General features: G+C 56.9%; 1 protein-coding gene across 2 annotated transcripts in view; it reads left to right on the forward strand.

Moving 5' to 3' along the window:
* Positions 1-275: 275 nt before the first annotated feature.
* HDAC7 (histone deacetylase 7) overlaps positions 276-20,334 on the forward strand; it is a 35,377-nt gene continuing 15,318 nt past the window's right edge. Inside the window, exons 1-5 of one of the 2 annotated variants that reach the window (XM_012638489.1) lie at positions 276-489; positions 15,988-16,038; positions 19,233-19,420; positions 19,556-19,646; positions 19,944-20,055. In XM_012638489.1, the coding sequence (XP_012493943.1) occupies positions 471-489; positions 15,988-16,038; positions 19,233-19,420; positions 19,556-19,646; positions 19,944-20,055 (461 nt within the window). In that variant the 5' untranslated portion in view covers positions 276-470. The remainder of the gene's footprint in view (positions 490-15,987; positions 16,039-19,232; positions 19,421-19,555; positions 19,647-19,943; positions 20,056-20,334) is intronic. The other variant, XM_012638490.1, reaches the window with a different exon arrangement.

Consider the following 20,334-nt stretch of genomic DNA (forward strand, 5'->3'; position numbering starts at 1 on the left):
AGTGTGTACGAGGGTGCGTGCGCTCAGGTATCTGGGTTTCCGGGAATTGTGCGCGGGTCGCAGCGCCGCGCGGCGGCCGGGGCTCGGGCCGCGTCTGGCGTTCCGGGTTCGGCGCTGCCTCCCGGGCGGTGCGCCGCGCCCCGCCGCGATCCGGCCGCGCGCTGTGTCTGCGGCCCGCCTGTGCGCCGCGCGGTGCAGTCTGCCGGGGTGGTGTGTCCCAGGGCCGCGAGCGCCTGCCCCCTCCCTCCCCTCCCCCTTGGCCCGCTCTCAGACTCAGATAAAGCATTTCCTTCCATTGTCATCCTACCCGGCCGGCCGGGCTGCCAGGGCCCTCCCCCTGCCGGCCCCCTCCCTTCCTCTCGCCGTCTCACAGTCGCTCTGCAGCCTCCGGCGACTGGGGGGATGTGAGGCCGGCGCCCCAGCCCCCCGCCCCGCCATGAGCCCCCCGCTCTGAGGGCCCCGGCCCCTGGATGCACAGCCCCAGCGCTGGTGAGTACTGGGCGGCCGCCCCCCGCCCCGCCCTGCGCGCGGCACCCAGCGCCGCCCGCACAGGCTCGGGCTCGGGCTCCGGCTCCGGCTCGGGCTCTGGCCGGCCTGAGCCCAGCCCGGCGTGCACCCCCCGACCGCGCCCGCCCCGCCCGGCTCAGCGGGGCTCTGGCAGGCTCTCTGCCGGGGCTGGTTCCGGGGCCGGAGGGCTCGGGCCTCCCGCGGGGCGTCCACATCCGCCCGCCCGGGGGCAGAGACAGGCCCGAGGGAGGGAGCTGGAGGCCCCGGGTCGCCGATGCGCGGGCCCGACGTTCCATCACCCCTATTCCCGGGGAGGACGAGCCGGGAGACCGGGACGGAGGACGGCCGCCGTGGCCCGGAGAGGGGGCGGTGCTCTGGGGCGGAAGGTTTGGAAGCTCGAGGGCAAAGGGCAGCACCCACTGAGTTGGGGCCGGGCTTGTGGGGCTGGACATCAGCGCCCCCATCCCGTGGAGCCGAGCAGGGCCCTACTCAGATCCCTGGGCGGGCGAAAGCGGTTCCCCCCGGAGGGGTCCCTGACTGGAAGGTTTCTCTGAGCATCGCCTACCCACCCTTGCTCACCCATCAGGGTGAAGAGACACCTGTGCCCAAGTGAGCTGCTGAGGGCACTGCCGGCAGGGGCGCGGGAAGGTGGGGACCGCAGGCTGTGCACTGAGGGGTGGGGACAGGATGTGCAACCCCCAGGCCTGGGTCTTTTGGTGTTGAGGAGTGTGAGAGCAGGCGGCAAACCAGGCAGCGGAGCTGGGTTGCCACGAGCAGAATTTCTATGCCTGTGGGCTGGGAGAGAGACCTTGGGCCTACAGGCCACCCGTGCCCCCCTCCCATTTCTTCCCCTCTGGCTGCCCATTTGGGTCTGACCTGGCCAGCCATTGCTGCTCCCCATTCCTTGTGTCTGCTGGCTGTCCTGCACACCCGAAAGCCTCCCCCTGCATCTGGACACTGGCTGTCTTGCTGCTAACTCTCCCTGCCTACACCCCTAATCAACATCTGCTTGAGGCCCACCTCTGCCTGCCAGTTTCTAGGGTGAGAATGGGGCACTGGTTCTTAGCAGCTCTGCTGGGAGCTCACGATCTTGCACCTGGATCCTTGGGGACCTTCCTCAAGACCCCTGTCCAGCCATCGGGCTAAAAGAAAGGGGAATGTGACTCAGATCCCCACCCTCTAATGGGGTACTTCGGTGGCCCATTTCTCCCCAGCAGGACTCCATAGGTGGCTTAGGCTGCTGTACATTCTTCCTTTCTCACACCAAGCCTCTGACACCTTCCCAGGCCGCTTCTCCAGCCCCTCCCGGCGTAGCATTTCATTCTCATTCCCTGCTCTCTGCTCCCTCTACCCACTTCAGTTATTAGTTATTTTCTTCTTCTCTGCAGTCACTTCTGAGGGAAACTAAGGCACAGAGCAGTCCCACTGCGTTGTACCCAGGGAAGCCAGACTGGACTCAGGTCCTGGACCCACTGGGACTGGTCCCCTGCATTTAGTCTCCTGATGTCCCTCACTGCCCAGCAGGGCCAGGCTCAGAATTAAGCTCAGAGCTGCCTCCTGTGCGGCTGCACCTGGTTGGACCTTGGGCAGTGTTCTCCTGAGGCCTCTGTGTCCCTTAGCTCAAGCCCATTGGGTGGGTGTCTGTCTGGCTGCCAAGTCTTTTGCTGGGATCCAGGGACAGAGAGAAAGTTGCATCTTAGCTGGTCACTTCACCTTAATACTCGAGCTCAGTTTCCCCACCAATAAAATGAGAAGAAAATTTCAAGTATACTTCTCAGAGCACAGAGCAGGAGAGGTTGACTATAAAGAAATGAAGCAGTGTCCAGTATGGGTGCTACTACATTCTCCCAACTTCCCTTAGGGATAATGGACCTCACATTTAGTCCTTGGTGGCTTCTGGGCATGGGAGTTGGAACTTTCTCAGTTCTGATATAAACCCTTGGGCAAATGAGAAGTTCATGTGTGATGGGGATGGGGATGGGACCCTCTTGTAGCTATGGGATGCTTGCCCAAGGACTTGGAAGACAGAAGCATGTGTAACCCCACCTCCTCCCCCTCTTCTTTCTCCTGGCCTTTCATTAAGAGCTGGTAATTTTGAAGTTGGCAGGGGCCTGAGAGAAGATGAGCTAATCATACAAGGCCCAGGGTCGCCCAGCCAGGGAATGGCAGGCGGAGTGGGGCCTGAACCAGGACTTCTGACTGCCACTGCCCATTCTCTCAGCCTCCCCCGATACCCTGGCCCTCCCTGACCAGACGGGGGGCTGGGGCCTCCGGGGGGGGGTATTGTTGGAAGCATGGCCAGAGTGAGGCCTGGGGCTGGGGGGAGGGCATCTGTCCTCCCAAGGCTCCTGGGGACTGAACCGTGCGTTTGTGTGTGTTGGATTTGTTCCCTAGATGGGGCACTTCCTCTGGGGCAGGAAGCTTTGATTTCCTGTTGGGGGGAGCTGGTAGGGATTAAGAGTTGGGGGCTCAGCTCTGGGCCATCCCTGATGTTGTTTGGAACCACAGAGTTTCTCTTAAGCCTGCTTCCCCCAGCCCTGGGCAGGAAGGAGAGCTTTGGTGAGGAGGCCCAGGCTGAGGCTGGAGGAGGCTATGAGGGCAGTGAGATGGGGGGTGGGCAACACAGCAGGAAGCCTGGTCAGCAGGTGACCCTGCCGGGTATTGTGTTTCCTTATAATATTTTCCCCCGTTTCTGTGGTAACCTTCCCTGGGGGCCCCAGGCCTTAGGGCTGTAGGAAGGTGCCCCCAGACAGCCCTTTCCTTAGAGGCCTGACTGTTAGGAGGAGTCCCCAGATCTAGCCACCTCCCTAGCCCTTTTGGCTCCTGAAGACCAGGGCCTGGGAATCTAGGCAAGTGGCCTGAGTGAGCACTGACTTGGGGGCTGGGTGGAGGCCCTTTGGCTTTTCCTGGAGGGAAAGGGACGAGAGGGGGTTGCTGGACTTGAGTCGCTGGCCTCAGCCTCTGCCTCCCCTCAACCCATCTCTCCACTGTCCTCCTCCAGCAGCCCTCCCCCTACAAGGGGGAGTGGACAGCATGCTGCCTGGGGCAAGGGTAGGGGTGGGGGTGGCAGAGGCAGAGGGATGTTTTCATCAGCAGAGCATAGCTCCTTTGTCCTGGACCAGTTCCCAGAGGCAAAATAAATTCAAGATAGTGTCTGTTTAGTGTGGGTCAGCATGTGATATGTGTGTGAGCGGCACACTGGGTGTGTGGTAGGAATCTGTGTGTATGTCCCAGGCTGTGTACGTTGATGTGGTGGTTCCTTGGCAATTTGTGATCCACAGGGTGGCTCTGTGTTGGGTGTCTTGGGAGTATGCACACATATAGTACAGCTGTGCATCTGTATAGAGTGCACCTGCGTCATTTATGGTGCTGTGTGGGGTACGTGGAATGTATGGACATGTTTTGGGGTGATGTATACCTGTGTAGCAGTGGCTTTTTAATAGAAGTCTAGATGTCAGCTTACAAAACCCCAGCTCATCTGTGGTCCTTAAATGCCAATTCCTGGACCATTCGCTTCAGAGTCACCTGGAAAATGTCTAAAAATAAAGATTCTCTGGCCCCATTCCAGACCAACTCAGTCAGAATCTACAGGAGTGTGGCCCAGGAATCTGGATTTCGATATGTGCTTCAGGTGATTCTGGTGCAAAGCCACGTTTGAAAACCACTGATCTGGGCCAACCTCTTCATTTTTTCTTTTGAGGAGGAGATATGTAGTTTGTCTAAGTTCACAGGGCTATTAAAAGGAAGAATCAAGACAAAACTCCAGGCTTCTAAGACCTGTCTGGGACTCACACTCACAGGCCCCTCTGCGTGTGCGTGTGCGCACACACACACTGCATAATGGCGTGGACCAGACAGGGCTGATGCAGGTGCTGCCTCTGGCTGGCGCTGAGCTTTCCCTTGGAGTCCGAGCTTTCCCGACCTAGCTGTTCCTGTTACTTCCTACTTCCTCTTCCTTGGGGAAATCCTGGAACTGTTGAGCGTCAACCCTAAAGGTAGATGTTGGCAACCAGGGAGCCCCATTTATTGAGCCAGTCATTCAGCAATTCATCCATTCATTGGGTACTTGCTGAGCCTTGCAGTGTGCCAGGCGCTGGCTACAGAGAGGTAGTGAACACATAGGCACAACCTCTGACCTCAGGGAACTTCCACTCTAGTGGAGGAGACAAACAGAGCAAGTAAGTAAGTAAAGGAATGAGTCTATATGTCTAGTTATATCCTGTGATAAGCCCTAAGAAGGAAATGAACACGGTACAGCAATAGAGAATAACAAGGTGGGACTTCCTTAGACAGGGTGGCCAGGGGAGGCCTGCCTAAGAAGGTGAAAGCAGTGCCTTCTCTCCTCTCCCCAGACTGGAAGTGGGCCCTCAGAGCCTTTAGAGCCATGCTTGGGAACCACCTGGATCCAGGTGGGGGGCCTGGGTGGAGCTCCACTCCTCAGGCAGCCCTCAAAGGTTGGCAGAAGGGGAGAGAAGAACGGGGAGCAGCACAGGGCAAGCTCCGCTGTGTGGGGAGCAGCCATGTTCCTTCATGGGGCTGAGTCCAGGGGGAAGGAGGCAGCCTCTCTCCAGGAGCTCTCGAGCACTGCCCCGCTCCTGGCCCTCCTGCCTCACCGTCCTCCAACCTCATTCCCTTCCTCCTCATCTGCCCACCCAGGGAACTGCTGTGCCAGATCCCTCCTTTCTGGGCCTAGCCTGCCTACCTGCCTCTGTGGCCACTGGGGTTTATTTACTTGGCTCAGAAATCACTGAGGCAAGAGGAGGTCAAGTCTTAGAGAGGACCCTGGGAGAGTGGACAGAGCCAGAAAGAAGAGCCGGGAATGGGAGAGGTCAGGGCTCAAGAGAGGGCTGAGGGTGCAGGACAGGAGAGAGGTGTGAGGAAGACCTGTGCCCAAGTGGCCCTTTGGCTGGGTGCTCCAGACCCCCTCCTGGGCCCTTGGCATCTGCCCTCCAAACTAGGTGTTACTGAGACCAGAGGGGCCGGTGGTCTGGTTCAAGCTGCCAGCTCTACATCTGCTAGAAGGACATGCTTCCTCTGGTCCACCTACAGCCCTACCTCTTCACCCTTCCCTCAGGAGGTTCACTTTTCACATCAGCAACTTGGGTGTAGAGTCCCTGCTCTAGGCCAGCAGCCTAACGATCCTCTCACCTCCAGCCTCTTCTCGAGGAAGGTTTCCCCTGGGAGCTTTGGGCCACAGGAAGGTGTGGCCAAATACTCTGCTCTGTAGAGTATTAGAGGAGCCCTCAAAGAAAAGAGAGGCCGGTCTGCTTTCCTCCCCCTGCACACTGCCAAGGCTGTCCTTCCACCCCGGCTGCTCTTCCGGCCACTCCGTGCTCTGCCCCCAGGCTCCCAGGCCTTCCCTGCCCAGGCTCCACAGCCCCCATGGGAGGACAGGGAGGGGACTTCTAATGCTGAGGGCCCTGGCTAAACTCACCATCCCCAGCCTGTCTCCACGCCACTTCCTTTTTCCCCTGTGTTGCCTGCAGGGATTGGAAACCCTGGTGGTCAGAAGCCTTGGACCTTAGAGGCAGCCTCATGCCCTGGGGACAGTAAGGGGAACCCCATCCCCCTTTAGTTCAGCTTTCTCCCTACAGAGCCCGTTCTAAGGAGCTTCTCCTGCTCCCCAAACTGGGTGAGATTGAGACTAGAGGGGCAGGTGGGTCTGGTTCAAGCCACTGTCTCCTGTGGTGACCCCCAGCCCAGAAGTCCCATTCCCCCTTCCTCCAGCCCCCCAGGATGACAGGGATTAGTGGGGCAGGCTGGGAGTTATAGGTTCGGAAAGAGTCTGGGGTGGGGGAATTCGGCGACTGGGCCGTAACCGTCTTGTTTTGCTTGCCCTACAAACCTGCGCGTCCGGGCATCTGCTGCACCCTCCTGGGCTTTCAGGTTGTAGAACTGCTCTCAGAATGACAGGCTGGTGGCACCCGGCTGGGGCAGGGGGTGGGGGTGGGGGTGAAGGGGGGAGCCCCAGGCAAGGGGGAGTGGGAGGGTTAAAAATAGCAGCAGGCGTGTTTCGGTTAGCAAATGTGGAGGCGGGGAGCTGAGGCGGGGCGGGCAGCGGGCAATGTTTGCCCACAGCGCAGGGCTGTGCTTCCCCTGGGTCCCAGGCGTGAGTCACGGTAGAGACGCTGAGGAGGTGCTGGCGCAGCACCCCCACCCCCACGGCGAGGGGCTGAGCTCCAGAGCTGAAGAAACTGGTGACTCTCCCCTCCAGGCCATCAGGGCCATCTTGGGAGTGGGCCAGGGGCATTGTATGATATGGGGGAAGAAATGTGCCATTCTGAGGCCAGAGGCCTAGGTTTGAATCCCAGCCACATGGCCGTGGGACCTTGTGCAAGGGTGCTGAGTGCTCTAAGACTTGATTTCCTTGTTTCAAGTGGGGATTTTCTCATCTGTATATGTAAACACTTGGTGTTTAAAGCACCCTACAGATGTTAATTATCACTGGAGACCTGTTTTGCCCATTGCAAAGCCTGGCAGGAGGCCCTTCCTGTAAGGACACAGAGGGAGGATTGGGATGACCTTGGCAGAATCCCTCTTTTTCCTGCAGACATCTAAGTGTGACACTGGGGACATTGCTCTCTGTGCCTCAGTTTCTTCACCTGTAATGTAAAAATAATTATAGTGTCAACCTCATGGAGTTGCTATAAAGATGAAAAGAGATGTTGTAAATAAAATTGCCTCCATGCCTGGTATGAAGTCAGTGTACACTGAATATTCATCATCATTATTAATGTTATTGTTCATATTTTTGAAGGTCAGGGATAGGGAATGTTGAAGACACGAAGAACAGAAACTGGGCGCAGCCCCAGTTCACAGAAAAAACCAGGCCAAATTCCCTGTTCCAGATTCCTCCACCCATAAGGGCCTGGAGCAGCAGGAGTCTGTAGCCAGAAGTCACAGGGTGGACCCCTGCTTCTCTCGTTCACTCCACCTCCCCCAGCCTTACCCAATGAGGCAGCGTGAGGAGGGACCCCAGGGCCTCGCAGCCAGCTGGCCCTGCAAAGGGGCTACCATGCCAGCCTGGGGAGGGTCTGGGACAGGGTATAGAGTACCTTGCCAGCATCTGCTGGAGTGACCTTTATTTTAGCCCCTCCCTGGCAGCTCTTAAGAGGAACATGAGGCAGAGGAGGGGTGGGCAGGTCAGTGATGTCAGCAGTGAGTATTCCCAGCACAGCGGCTCTGGAAGAGGCATGAGACATTTCTTTCAGGAAATGATCATTATTCAGCTGACAGGCATTCATTAAGCAAGTCCTGACTTTGTGTCCAGCCTTGTGCTAGGCCCTTGGTGAGATTCGGGAGAGGCAGAAGACACTGGGTTGTAGGTAGCATGGAACCTCAGAAGATCTATGGTCCAAGAATACACAGAGGCAATGAAAGCCCCGTGGCCTAGTTTTCACAGGAACCTGAAATCACATCTTGACTTTGCTACCTGTGGCTGTACCATCTTTATGTGTGTGTGTGTGTGTGTGTGTGTGTGTGTATGTGTGTGTGTGTACGTGTGTATGCTGCGTTATTACCGAGGCAGTTCGTGTGCCTTGTAGATAATCAGACAATACAGACGAGCAAAAACTAAAAAATAAAAAACACCACAGACTCATCAGAGATCACTGCTGTAAGCCCTCCTCACGCCTTTCCATTTCCTTATATGTTGTACTTTTTACCAAAATGAGACCACGCTGCATATGCTGTTTTTCCAGTTTGTGATCTCCACCTTCCATTACAGTAAATTTTTATCCCATCAAATTCACAGTTGGCCAGAAATTGTCCCTACAGCTGGTTTGTCCAAATTGATGTCCAGGACCATGTGTCTGTCTGCGGAGTTCCCTGAAGGCTGTATAAGCACCTGGCTGAATTTGTGAGCGGGAAGAACCCCTGCCCACCAAGTCTCAAGGGCAGCCTTGGCTGCGAGAGGGAGGCGGGTCACCTGAAGAATCTGCCCAGTAAACTTCTGCCATCTTCCAAAATTACAGGGAAAAGGAGGAGGATGCTAGGGCACGATTGGAATGGACCTCTTGGGTATTTACTGCCATTAATATTAATGTGGCATCTCTGTTAATTCCCCTATTCATAGCTTGTTCCTATTCATGCAGAGATGCCTCCATTTGCTTGGTTCTTACTGACTCCCCCCACCAGCCCTGGGCCATGGTGTAGGCTGGGGTCTCCTCAGTGGCCTCTGCCTTCCCCTGTACCACGTTAGGGGTGCCAGTGGCTACTTGGCTGTGTCCACAGGAGGCTGCCCTGAAGGTGCGTGCTCCCTTCTGCACTAGTGGATGCCTCCAGCCCTTCCACCTGACCAAGGCCTGCCTGTGTGTGAGGCCTGGGGCAGGCGGGGGTAGAGAATGAGAGAGAGACAGACAGACAGAGGGCAGAGGACACACACCATCTCCTCCCAAGGGAATTCACTGCAGAATACCCACTGCGAGGGTGACTTGCTCTGGTTATGCAACCTGCATTTTGTACAGGGCTTGACAGTTTCCAAAGTGCTCATGCAGCGTTTGATCCTCCACAGCAGCCCTGGGAGCTTTGCTTATTTAGCGATACCCTGCTGGAGGCAGCTTGCAAGAAATACAATAAAATGGTGATACGTACATTTAAAAAGCTGGGAAAATATAAGATGAAAAAGGGAGTGAAGGTGGGGCGGGGATGCCTCCTAGAGACAAAAGACATGTGAAGGACACAAGGCAGAGATTATTATCTCTTGAGTTTTTTTTTTTTTTGAGACAGAGTCTTTCTCTGTCCCCCAGTCTAGAGTGCAGTGCCATCATCATAGCTCGCTGTAACTTCAAACTCCTGGGCTCAAGCGATCCTCCTGCCTCAGCCTCCTGAGTAGCTGGGACTACAGGCATGTGCCACCATACCTGGCTAATTTTTAAAAATTTTTTATAGAGATGGGGTCTTGCTATGTTGCCCAAGCTTGTCTCAAACTCCTGGCCTCAAGCAATCCTCCAGCCTCAGCCTCCCAAAGTGTTAAGATTACAAATGTGAACCACCACACCCAGCCCATATTTTTGTTATTGTTGATGTTTGGGGATGGAGCACAGCACACTTTGTGGGAACATGCAGACACTTGGAGTCACACCTTAGGACCACACTGTGACCTGCCTCCCCTCGGTGGCCTTGCCTCCTGTCAGGTGTTGGGCTGAACTAGCTGTTCATGCCAGTGCCCTGATCCTGAGCTTGGGTCCTGGAGCCCTAGCAGCCCCATGACCATCTGTGTGGCCTCGGCAAGTTCCTTAACCTCTCTGAGCGTCAGTTTCCTCATTCGTAAAATGAGAATAATAACAGTATCTACCTTATAGGTTTGTTGCGAGGACTACGTGAGGTAATACTATTAAAATGCTTGGCACAGTAATCAGCACACAGTGAGCATTCACACATGGTTGTTGATAATTATTATTATCAATTAACAATCAGAATAATATACTTACTGTTGATATTGTAACTTAGACATTTCCCTGGCAGTCTTGGGAGTGGGCTGAGGGCTTTGTGGGTGGCAGAGGTGAGAGGAGCCAAGGGAGGCCAGCAGGAGTGGAGTATGCAGGGAGGCGGGGTCTGGCTGCAGCCCCAGGAGCTGGGGGTAGCAGGAGAGCAAGGGAATGTGTGTGAGACCTGAGAGGGGTGGGGAGTGGCCCTGAGAGGCAGCCCAGGGTGGAGAGGGTGCTTCCTGGTGCACTGACCCTTGAGAAGGACTGGCTCAGACTGGCTACTGAGAGGGAGCAGCCGATCTAAGTGGGGCTCCAGAGGGTAGGAGGGAGGGGGAGAGGTGAAGGCAGAAGCCGACAGAAACTAAGCTCTTAGCCCCATATTACAGATCTTGCCTGCTTAGGATGTTCTGCTTATGATAGGAAAGATGGTGGTTAGACATCATGGTGAACTTCCTATCTCAGGGATTGGAGATATGGGAGCAGAGGAGTGACGGGGAGTGTGGCACTTGTGTCTTTGAAGGCTTTCAGGACCTGAGAACTTCTAGGGCCGTCTGGACGAGCTGAGCCTGCCTGTTCAGAAATTCCCGAAGTGGGCAGGGCAGTGCTGAGGCAGGCTGAGCTGTAGGGAGAAGGCTGTGGGTGACAGGAAGTGGATGCAGGCTCTCCAGGCCCGCCACCCCCAGGAAGTAGCTATGTCCTCGCCTTGACAGTGGGCATGCAGGGAAGGCCAAGTGGTGGTCTAAGAGGCCCTGGGAGGTGGGCAGGACCCGGAGGACCCCTGGTTTTCTTTGCCAGAGGACAGCAAGGCTCTCTGGAGAATGCCAGGCCTGGGCACTGACAGCCACATGCAACTCAGAATGGCCCAGCACCCCGGCCTCAGGGTCCAGCCGGGTCTCCATCCATGAAGAGAGGCCTTGGGGTGGAGTAGGGGGTCTGGGGTGGGGGGCAAGGAACCAGGGAGGACACTTTCCCACCCCCCAAGAGCTCGAGCTGCCGCTGCCATGGTTACATGTGCTTCCTGTTTGAGTCATCTCAAACAGCCAACGGGGGGTGCACTGGCTCTCAGCTCGGGCCACCGCTGTGTGGGGCTGTTTACAACAGCCGCGTGTGGGATTCCCAGAAAGAGACTCCAAACCGGACATCCTGCGGCTACAAAATACCCAGGTGTCAAGAGCTAAAAATAGCTGCCCCCGGGCCCCAGCTGCCCAGAGGTGGCGGGACAGGGCCACGCTCACTGTGGAGGCAGGAGGGCTGGCCCCACGGCCTCATATCCAGCCTCCTGCCTGGTGCACAGCTGCGGAGCCTGCAGAGCTGCTCAATCCCTTTGCCTCAGACTGATGGAGGCCTTCTTCTGGGCAGGCAGGCGTTCTCGGTTGCTCACCTGCCAGCTGAGTCCCTGCCCTGATGGGCGGTCGGTCCCTCTGCCTGCGCAAAGAAACGGTGCAGCTTGCTTTGCGATGCTAGTGAGAGAGTCTTAGAGGCACTGGGGGGCTCCTAGAGAAAGGACAGGGCAGGGCGCCCTAGAGCAGGGAACCTGGAGTTGATGCTCCTCCAAGGCCCCAGCCTGTTGCCAGCCTCCTGTCTCCAGCATCCAGTCTCAAATCACTGCTTGGTGTCTCCAACGTCAGCAGCTGCTCTAAGTGATTATTTAGGACTGTCTGCACGGGCGCACAAAGATGAAACAGGCAGCTTCTGCCCTCTCGCCTGGGCAGGGCGGGGGGTTGCCGCTGGCATGGGTCTCTGCGGGGCTGTGTGAGTTTTCGGTCTTTCCCCGTGCCCACCTAGCTCCTGCATGTGTCCTGTGCTGGCTGGCCCGTGGCAAGTGGAAATGCTCTGGTGGGGCTGTAGCATGTATTGGTTCAGAGTATGGATCCTGGAACCTAGCTGCCTGGGCTTGAGTCCCAGCTCAGCCACTCTGCATTGTGTGACCTCAGAGAAGTTATTTCATACTGCTGGGCCTCAGTCAACTCATCTGTCTAATGGGAATAAAGACAGTAACCACTTTCTAGGTTTGTTGTGAGGGTTAGATAAGTTAGCAAATAAAGTTCAGATGGGAGAGAAAGGGAAGAGACTGCAGTTGGGAGAGGTTGGGGCTAGGAGAAGGGTCAGGGTTGTGCATCTGGGAGAACGGGGTTTGAGGCAGAGGAAAGGAGGGGAGGTGGGACCAGACATTAAAATGCTGACACCTGAAGGGAGACTGCATGCCAACTGCAGGAGGCAAACAGTAGTCACCACCACTGAGGGAGCAGCCATGGGTGCCGGCTGCTTCACACACAGAATTGCTAACCTCAGGTGGCCTCTTCCAGCCAGGTCTTCTTATCTCCTGATTACAGGAGGGGCAGCTGGGCTTGACCAGGTTGAATTGTGTTTCAGGCTGTTCCTGCCAGTCACAGAGAGGGTTGGGGTTCAAACCCAGGCCCATCTGACCTCGAGCCAGTGTCCTCTGTGCTTCACATCCTCACTTCTCTCACAGTTTGTGGCCTGCCAGCTTCATGTCGCAGGGTTTCCAGCCCACTCTTGGCCCCCTGCTGGGTTCTAGATAAATCTGAGCAAGGAGCAGTTCATTGCCAAGATAATGGGCGGTATCGAGAATTTCTAGAAGGGAGACACAAGAAACTGTTAGAAAAGGCTGATTCTAGGGAAGCTCTAGGGAGTCTGGGATGAGTGAAAAACTTTTTGCTTTACACTTTTTGGGGCTCTTTGAACTTTTTTTTAGTATCTGCAAGTAATATATTTTTTCAAACATTTTTAAGACTGTGGGCTGTATTTTAAATTCCTTAAGAGTGAAAACCAAGTTTTATCTGTATTTTCTTTCCGACCCCTAGATCAGTGACTTCCCATGGAGATTGTTAGTACCTGCGCTTGAGATTGACCTTTTGGGTTTCCGCCGCGCTGCCTGGCCTTGCTGGACCACTGGCCTGCCGGAGGCTGTGACCTTGCCCTTCTCCTCACTCTTTCCTCCTCTGCCAAGTGAGGGCCTTGGCCTGAATGATCTCTAAAGCCTGGGAGAAGAGCTGCTCCTCCATACTCAGCCCTCGCTCTGTGTCAGGGAGGCCTGGCAACCTTTCTTTCTCCTGTTTATTTATTCTTGGATCTTCCTGAAGCCAGTTCACCCCCAGCTTTTGTCCTTTCTGCCAGCCTTCATGCGGGGTCACGCTTGGTCCAGCCTGTATCTGAGAAAGAGAACCAGAGGCTGCAAGCTGGGGTGTGAAGGGAGTCAGCCCTGAGGCCAGGACTGTGGCCTCCTGCCACTGCCTGCTGTCCTGGGGTCTCCTACTTCCTTTTCAGCTAGTCAGGAGACCAGGGAGGTGGGAACAGCCTCAACAAAGACACCGGAGGCATTGGGAGGGGCTTCAGGGTGGCAGCGCTCCTAGGGAAGCCCTCTCCCCCGACAAAGGGCCTGAAGCCCCTGGGAGAGCAGGTGGTCGGCAAGGCTCAGGTTTCTGGCCACATTGTGTAGATCTGGGGGGCAAAGTCACACCTGCTGGGAAGGTAAGACCAAGGCTGGGACCTGAGGCAATTAGGTAGGAGTAGTGGGGAAGCCAGCTTGTCGTTCAAGGGTAGAATTGTGGTGTTTGTGTCTACTCTGGAGGTTGCTGAGGGCTGACCTGGGCCTACTGTAGCAGGATTTCTGGGGCTCCTTGGTTCCGGGTGAGATCAGGTCCTCTGATTTAGGAAGGTGACTCGGTAGGCTCAGGTGCCTTAGCAACAAGTAAAGTGCTTCTTAAGTTTAACTGTACTTGCCTCCAAGGAAGGTAGAAACGGGGAGTAGTGAGGATTTCAAAAAGGGGAACTCCCCATCCTGGCAGAGAGCTGCGTGGAGAAGGGTCCAGCCCTGGGCCCATCCCTCAGGTCCGCTTACTCCTTGTGTTATTTCAGTCTGACCCCAAATTAGCCGTAATCGCCCTCTGAGAGAGGGAGCGAGGAGCCGATGAGAAGAGGGGTCCCCAAATTCAAGCCAGAACTGAAATGCAGGATGTTCATGTTCTGGCTTCAGTGCAGCTACTGACTGGGGGCCATTAGATACCTTTCCTCTCTCTGGGACACAAAGAGAGCTGTTCCCAGGTCTTATCTCTGTTGCTCCGGGCTCTTTTGAACTCAGTGGCCCTCAGCACAGAGCTATTGCCAGGAGTCGGGGGAGAAGCAGACTTTTCCCAAGAATTGCTTTTGGAAGCAGCGCCTGTTGCCAGCCCACACACGCACATGCACGCACACACGCGGCTTTTCTGAACAGAGTTTATGTTATAGATCATCACCACAAAATATCCCTTTTGGGTCTGGTAACAAACACCACAGAGTTCAGGGACATTAATTTTTCTCCTATCCAGAGAGTGCACGGCGTTCGGAATCTGTGGTTACCGGGGGAGCGAGGCACAGGAACCTGGCTCTGCTCCCAAGCGTGAATGCTGCTGACAAGCCCTCAGGCGGGGGCCCCAGGGGAGGTGGGAGAGAATTCCCAGGAGGCAGGGGACCCTAAGCCTGACACTGTCTCTGGGGTGCACCCTGCAGCCCAGTCCAGAAACTTCTCTTGGGGGACCAGGTCCTGCAGAAGAAAGAGGAGGTTCTGAGAAGGCTCAGGGTTAGGGGTTACCCTTGTCCTGGGGAGGGAATCTGCCTCAGGGGCTCACAAACCTTGAGAAACAATTCATGCTGTGTCTCAGGCAGGTGGCCGGGAGAGAGCCACTGTGTTTGATTCACCAGTCACAGAGCCTGCTGCGTGCCCAGCAAGCTGTGAGGTGCGGGTGGGCATGGCTTACAAATGGCACCACAGAGATCATGACTGATGAAGCATCAAGGCGGTGGACACAGGGCTAGTGCTATGGGAAGGGAGGAGAGAAGAGGTCAGGGTAAGCTTCACCAGGAGATGTTGGGCCGGATCTCAAAGGACGGGCAGCATTTGAATAGGTGGAGTAGCATTTCCTGACTATACGTTGTCATCGAAGCACAGGGCACCGGCATTTGGGGGCAGTTGGTGGGAGTCTCCCTGTGCCTAGAGCCTCCTCCCCCGGCAGCACTGGCCTGCAAGGAGTTCTCCTTTCTCAGCTTCTGGAAGAGGAACTGTGGCTGCCCCTGAGACACAGACCCAACGAGTAGCACCCACCAGTTGTTCTGCAGAAAGTCTCCCTTCTGCCCCAAGTCTGGCCTGCACAGGTCTTCACCCAGTGCCCCCAGGTGGCTTCCTATCCCCTTGGCCCTGAGTTGGAATGGCAGGAGGGAAAGGTGTCCCTCATGGACAGGTGGCCTCAGGACTTGCCTCTGTCTTGCCCTGCCCCAGCCAGCCTCTGGGTTCCTTGGGGTCTTTCTGTTGCTGCCTAGCTCGGGCCCTATGATAGTGCTACGTGGGTTCTGAATGAGACAGGAGGACCAGAGCGGGGTTTAGGAATCTGGGAGAGGTAGCTGTTTCCAAAGGAAAAGATTTCTATCTCAGGTTATCCAAGAAAGAGGCCGGGTAGGTCTCTTCTCTGGGGGAACAGAGGCTGAGGACACAGGCTGGTGCAGTAGCAGGAAAGGGGTCCCCATTTGGGGTCCTCGGGCTATACATTCCAGACCACACCACTCCACAGCTCCCACCAGATCTGACTTTGCCTCCAAGCCATGACCCAGCCCCATCTCCAAGCCTGTGCCCCTTTCTGAGCCTGCGCCCCATCTCCCTGCCAGCCTCCCCAGCCAGCTCTCCCACCCCTGGCCCCACCTCTCCTCCCAGCCCTCTTTCCCTTCAGGCTATAGGAGCCTGGTTTGGCTGCCCAGGGAAGATTGTATCTGACCACACCAGGGAGGGCTGAGGGTACTGTTGGGTGAGCTGGGGCCTCCTTAGTTTCTTGCCATGCATGGACTGAGCTCAGGTCACTCAGTGGGTGGATGGGGAAGGGGGAGCAGGAACCCCTCTCAGCCAGCATGGGCATTTGCAGAGAGGGGTGGGAGGTCAGCTTCTGGTGGAAGCCCAGGTTTTGGCATGCTCAGCTGGAACGGCAGGGGCTGGCCTGGCTTGGCTCTCTCTCCCTGCTTTCCCCTTCCTTGCAGCCCCTTCACTCCATCTCTCTTCTCTCTGCAGATGGGACCCAGGTGAGTCCGGGTGCCCACTGTCCCAGGCCCCCTGGCACAGGTAAGAGTCAGGCCTAAGGGAGCCTGTGGTGGGGAGTGGAAGGTGAGGGATGGAGGGCCCCCAGGGAGGCGAGAAGCCGAGGGGTTGCAGAGGCAGGGTGGCTGGCTGGTCGGCTAGAGAGTAGGCAGGTGGGGGTGCCAGGTGAGGGGTGAAGTTGGGGTGCCATGAGGAAGGGCTGAGGAGTTGGGTAAGACAGGCAGCTCTGAATGGGGGCTGGGCCCGGTGCCAGGAAGCACAACAGGAAAAGGAAAGACAGGATGCTCTTCTTGTCCTTGCTGGGTGTAGTGAAACAGGAAGGAAAGGAGGAGGCTAATATTTATACTCAGACCCCTGCCCCACGTCAGGCACCAGGCGAAGTGTGTTGTTGTTTGTCAACCCATATGGTGGGTGTAGCAGCCCATGCAGGACTGCTCCGTGGGAGCCAAAGGGCTGCCCTAGTGAGATGGCTCTGTCACCGTCCTTGAGTCTCCCCTGCCGGCCCAAGCTTCCTCTGCTGTTAGGCTGCCCTGGGGAAGGGGTGGACTTCCTGCGGCCATGTTGGTTTAGGACCTGCCCATGGGGCTAGGTCTGGACTGGGCGAGGCCTGCCCTTCCTTCCCTTCAGCCAATGTCCACGGAGGGCCTACAGAGTGCAGGACAGACAGCCTGGTGCCAGTGACTCCACATGGCAGGGAGCAGGGGAGCCCAGGTATCCTCCTGGCTGTCAAAACGCTAACAGGCAGGTTGGGGAGATGGACACACAAATAAAAGAAAAAAGCAGTAGAATGCAGTATGTGCCCAGTGCCAAATGAGAGGACACCTGATTAATATTCAAGAATCGATGAACCCCATCTCTGTGCCAGGATCCCTTCCTAGGCATTTTAGGGGGGATGCAGGGATTTATTCATTGATTTCATGTTGACTGAGTGCCGATCATGCACTAGGTACTATTCTAGGTGCTGGGGATAATGAGCATTGGATGAAACCAAGTCCCTGCTCTATGGAGCTTAACTCAGGCATGGTACCTGCCCACCAAGTGCTTCTCCTGCTGTGGAACAGCCAGCATGATTGCTGTGCAGAAGAGGGAGGACCCTGGGCACTGCACTGGGTCCAGCGAAGAGGGAGGACTCTAGCTAGGCTTTAAGCAAAGGGCAGGATTTGGAAGAGTAGAATATAGGGACAAGGACAGCATACGCAGGTGACATTGGGAGGAAAAGCTCAGAGGATAGAACATACACAGGCTGTGACAGGGTGGAAGCTGATGGCCAAGGTGGAGGGTCTTGTGCAGATGGAGGAGACCGAGTTGAGAGAAGCCAAGTTAGGATCAATTGTATCACCCCCCAAATGCTAAAGCACCCTGAAAGGTACTTTCCAGGGTCCCAGGCAGAGCCCCTCCTATGTTCTCTTCTGCTCTGGAGGCAGTGGCTGTGCTGAGAGTGAGGGATGCGGCCACTGCTAGGGGCTGCTCATAGTCCGTGTGGCGGAAGCCATGGGTCTGGGGTCCAGGTGGCCCGCCTTGGGCTCCCCTAAGGTCCTCTTGCATCATCATCAGGGGAGTCACCCCAGGAAGCCAGGACACCAGATCATGGGAGGACTAAGACCTTTCCTGGGGCAGGAGTGTGTTGGTACTGGAGGCCCAGACTCCGCCAGAATGAGCATCGGGAATCTTTAGGTGGCCACGTGAACAGGGGTGGGGGCATCGAAGCCGCACGTTGTCTGCTGTGGGCCACATCTGGGTGTACAGCCATCCCTTCAGGGCTCTCGATGTGGGTGGGGGTGGGGCAGCTCCTCTGTCACGTCCATCTCACAGAGAATGCTAGTGAGTGTCCCTTAGGGATAACATGCTGCAAGCCTCTCTTCCTTTGCCCAGTGAGAAGCCCCCTTGAGGGTTGGCGACTTCCTGCAAGTTGGTGGAAAAACAGCACTGGCCTCGGCAAGACTAGAACCCATGCTAGCTCTGCCCCTAGATGGGAGACTGGATGGGTCCCTTTACCTCCGAGCCTCGGTTTCCTCATTTGGGATAACAGAATAGTAACAACTACAACTACCACCCCGGGTGGGTGGGGGTGATGAGGGGAAAGGGTCTGCAAATGCCTGTGCACACCTGCTACAGATGCAAACATCGGGATTAGGAGGGGTTGGGTTGGGCCTGGGGGCTGCGACTCCCTGCTAACTCCCTGACTGGCGCTTTGCCATGAAGCCTTTTCAGCCCTCCTTGGCCTGGGCCCAGGGGATGGCTGTGGCTGCCTGTTGGGGAATGCCCAGTGTTGGGACTGCTCTGGGGGGGACCTGCTCCCCACCTGCTTCCCCTTCTCCAGGACAGTCTGCCCGCAGCAGATCCATCTCCGAGTGTCTTGGCCTCTCTGGCTGCTCGGCCCAGCCGGCTGTGCTGACACGGACCCTGGTTTGGCGGCCAGTTATAAATAGCCCCTGCACCCACAGACTGGGTGCTTCTGGAGTGGGTGCAGAGGACTTGACAAGAGGCAGCCAAGCCTGCCGTCTTCACCGGGCCAGGCCCAGAGCTGCTGTGGAGGCACCCAGGACCAGGTCCGGGGGCACGTGGGCCCAGGCAGCTGAGGAACCTGCCTTGGGCACAGGGCTCTGCTGGCCCAGGTGGCTGGCCAGGGCTGCCGTAGGCTTGAGGCATCACTTCTTTATCTGATGACCGGGGCTAGAGCATGGGAGGGTGGTGACTGAGAGGGCCTGCCAGGCCCTTTGGGGTTGGAGGAGGAACAGCGTGGGCCTGTTTGCCTGCCTGTTTGCCTGCCTGATCGCTTCCTTTGAGCCCAGCTCATTAGCCGGCAGCTGGGCAAAGCCTCTTATTCAGAGGTTGGGGAGGGGCAAAGGGAAGGAGAGGGCAGGGCCCAGAATATACCACTGTGGGGCCTGCAGTCCAGCACTAAATCCCCGTAGCCCTCTGCCCTGTGCCTGGGGAGGAACATTTTGTGGAAAAGCCCTACGCCTGGAGTCAGAAGCGCAACTCAGACACCCCCAGCGATCGAGTGTTACTGTGTACAGATGGTATGACCTCCTTTCTCATGGGTAAAATGGAGTTGATGATACTCACCTTGCAGGACCACGGCATGGATTAAGTGAGGAAAAGGCCCCGAGGGTGTGCTGCGGTTGTTAAGTGAGCCTGAAGGAGGCTGAGCGGGCTGCAGCCTGCACCTGCAGGCAGACTGTCCAGTTGACCCTGCCTTCTCTCTCTGTCCCCAGGCTGCCCCAAACCCCGTGCAGACACTCCAGGCCCTCAGCCCCAGCCCATGGACCTGCGGGTAGGCCAGCGGCCCACGGTGGAGCCCCCACCAGAGCCCACGCTGCTGGCCCTGCAGCGTCCCCAGCGCCTGCACCGTCACCTCTTCCTGGCAGGCCTGCAGCAGCATCACTCGGCAGAGCCCATGAGGGTAAAGATAGAGCTCCCCAAACACGGGGTGACCTTGGGCTTGGCCCCCAGCCTCCCTCCCTCCTCCACCCTCCCTAGACCCCAGCCTCTGTCCTCAACGCCTTGCCCCTTCCTGGGCTGCTGGCCCTGCCCACAGCTCTCCATGGACACGCCAATGACCGAGTTGCAGGGCGGGCAGCAGGATCAAGAGCTGCGGCAGCTTCTCAACAAGGACAAAAGCAAGCGAAGTAAGGATGGGGGTCGCCCCAGCCTGGGAGCCCACGGCCGCCTGTGTGGGTCTGGGAGTGGGGAGGGGCACAGCCAGCTGGGCCACCAGCCGCCTGCTCTCCCTCTGCTTGCCTGGCTCTGCCTGAGTGTGGGGGGTCTGGAGGCTCCAAGGAGGGTGGTACCTCTGCTTGGCTCTTGCCTGAAGAGTCCCTAGGATGCATCATACTGGGGGTGTGGACAAGGCAATGGGCAGAGAGTGTACCTGGGAGGCCGCCCATCCACCCACTCCCAGCCCACTCCTGACTCCCACCCTGCAGGTGCCGTAGCCAGCAGTGTAGTCAAGCAGAAGCTGGCAGAGGTGATTCTGAAGAAGCAGCAGGCAGCCCTAGAGAGAACAGGCCACCCCAATAGCCCCAGCATCCCCTACAGGTAACTCCCTCTCCCCACCTGCTCCCTCTGTCCCACCGTGACCCACATGCATACTTGCCCCTTCCTCCCCAGCTGCCATCACCTGACCTGTAATGCCTCTCAAGCTCTCTCCACTCATCACTGCCCTCTTCTCTCTTTCCATGATCTCTCCCCACCCCACCTGAGGCCCCCCCACATGCCCTGCTGGCTTTCTTCTCGAACACAGGAGTCCCTTCTCTCTTTGTATCTTCTCCTAAGCACAAAAATGCCCTAGTTCCTAGAGCAGGTTCTTGCTGCAGG

The sequence above is a fragment of the Propithecus coquereli genome, unplaced genomic scaffold (assembly GCF_000956105.1).
Source record: "Propithecus coquereli isolate 6110/MARCELLA unplaced genomic scaffold, Pcoq_1.0 Scaffold13, whole genome shotgun sequence".
Classification (NCBI taxonomy): Eukaryota; Metazoa; Chordata; class Mammalia; order Primates; family Indriidae; genus Propithecus; species Propithecus coquereli.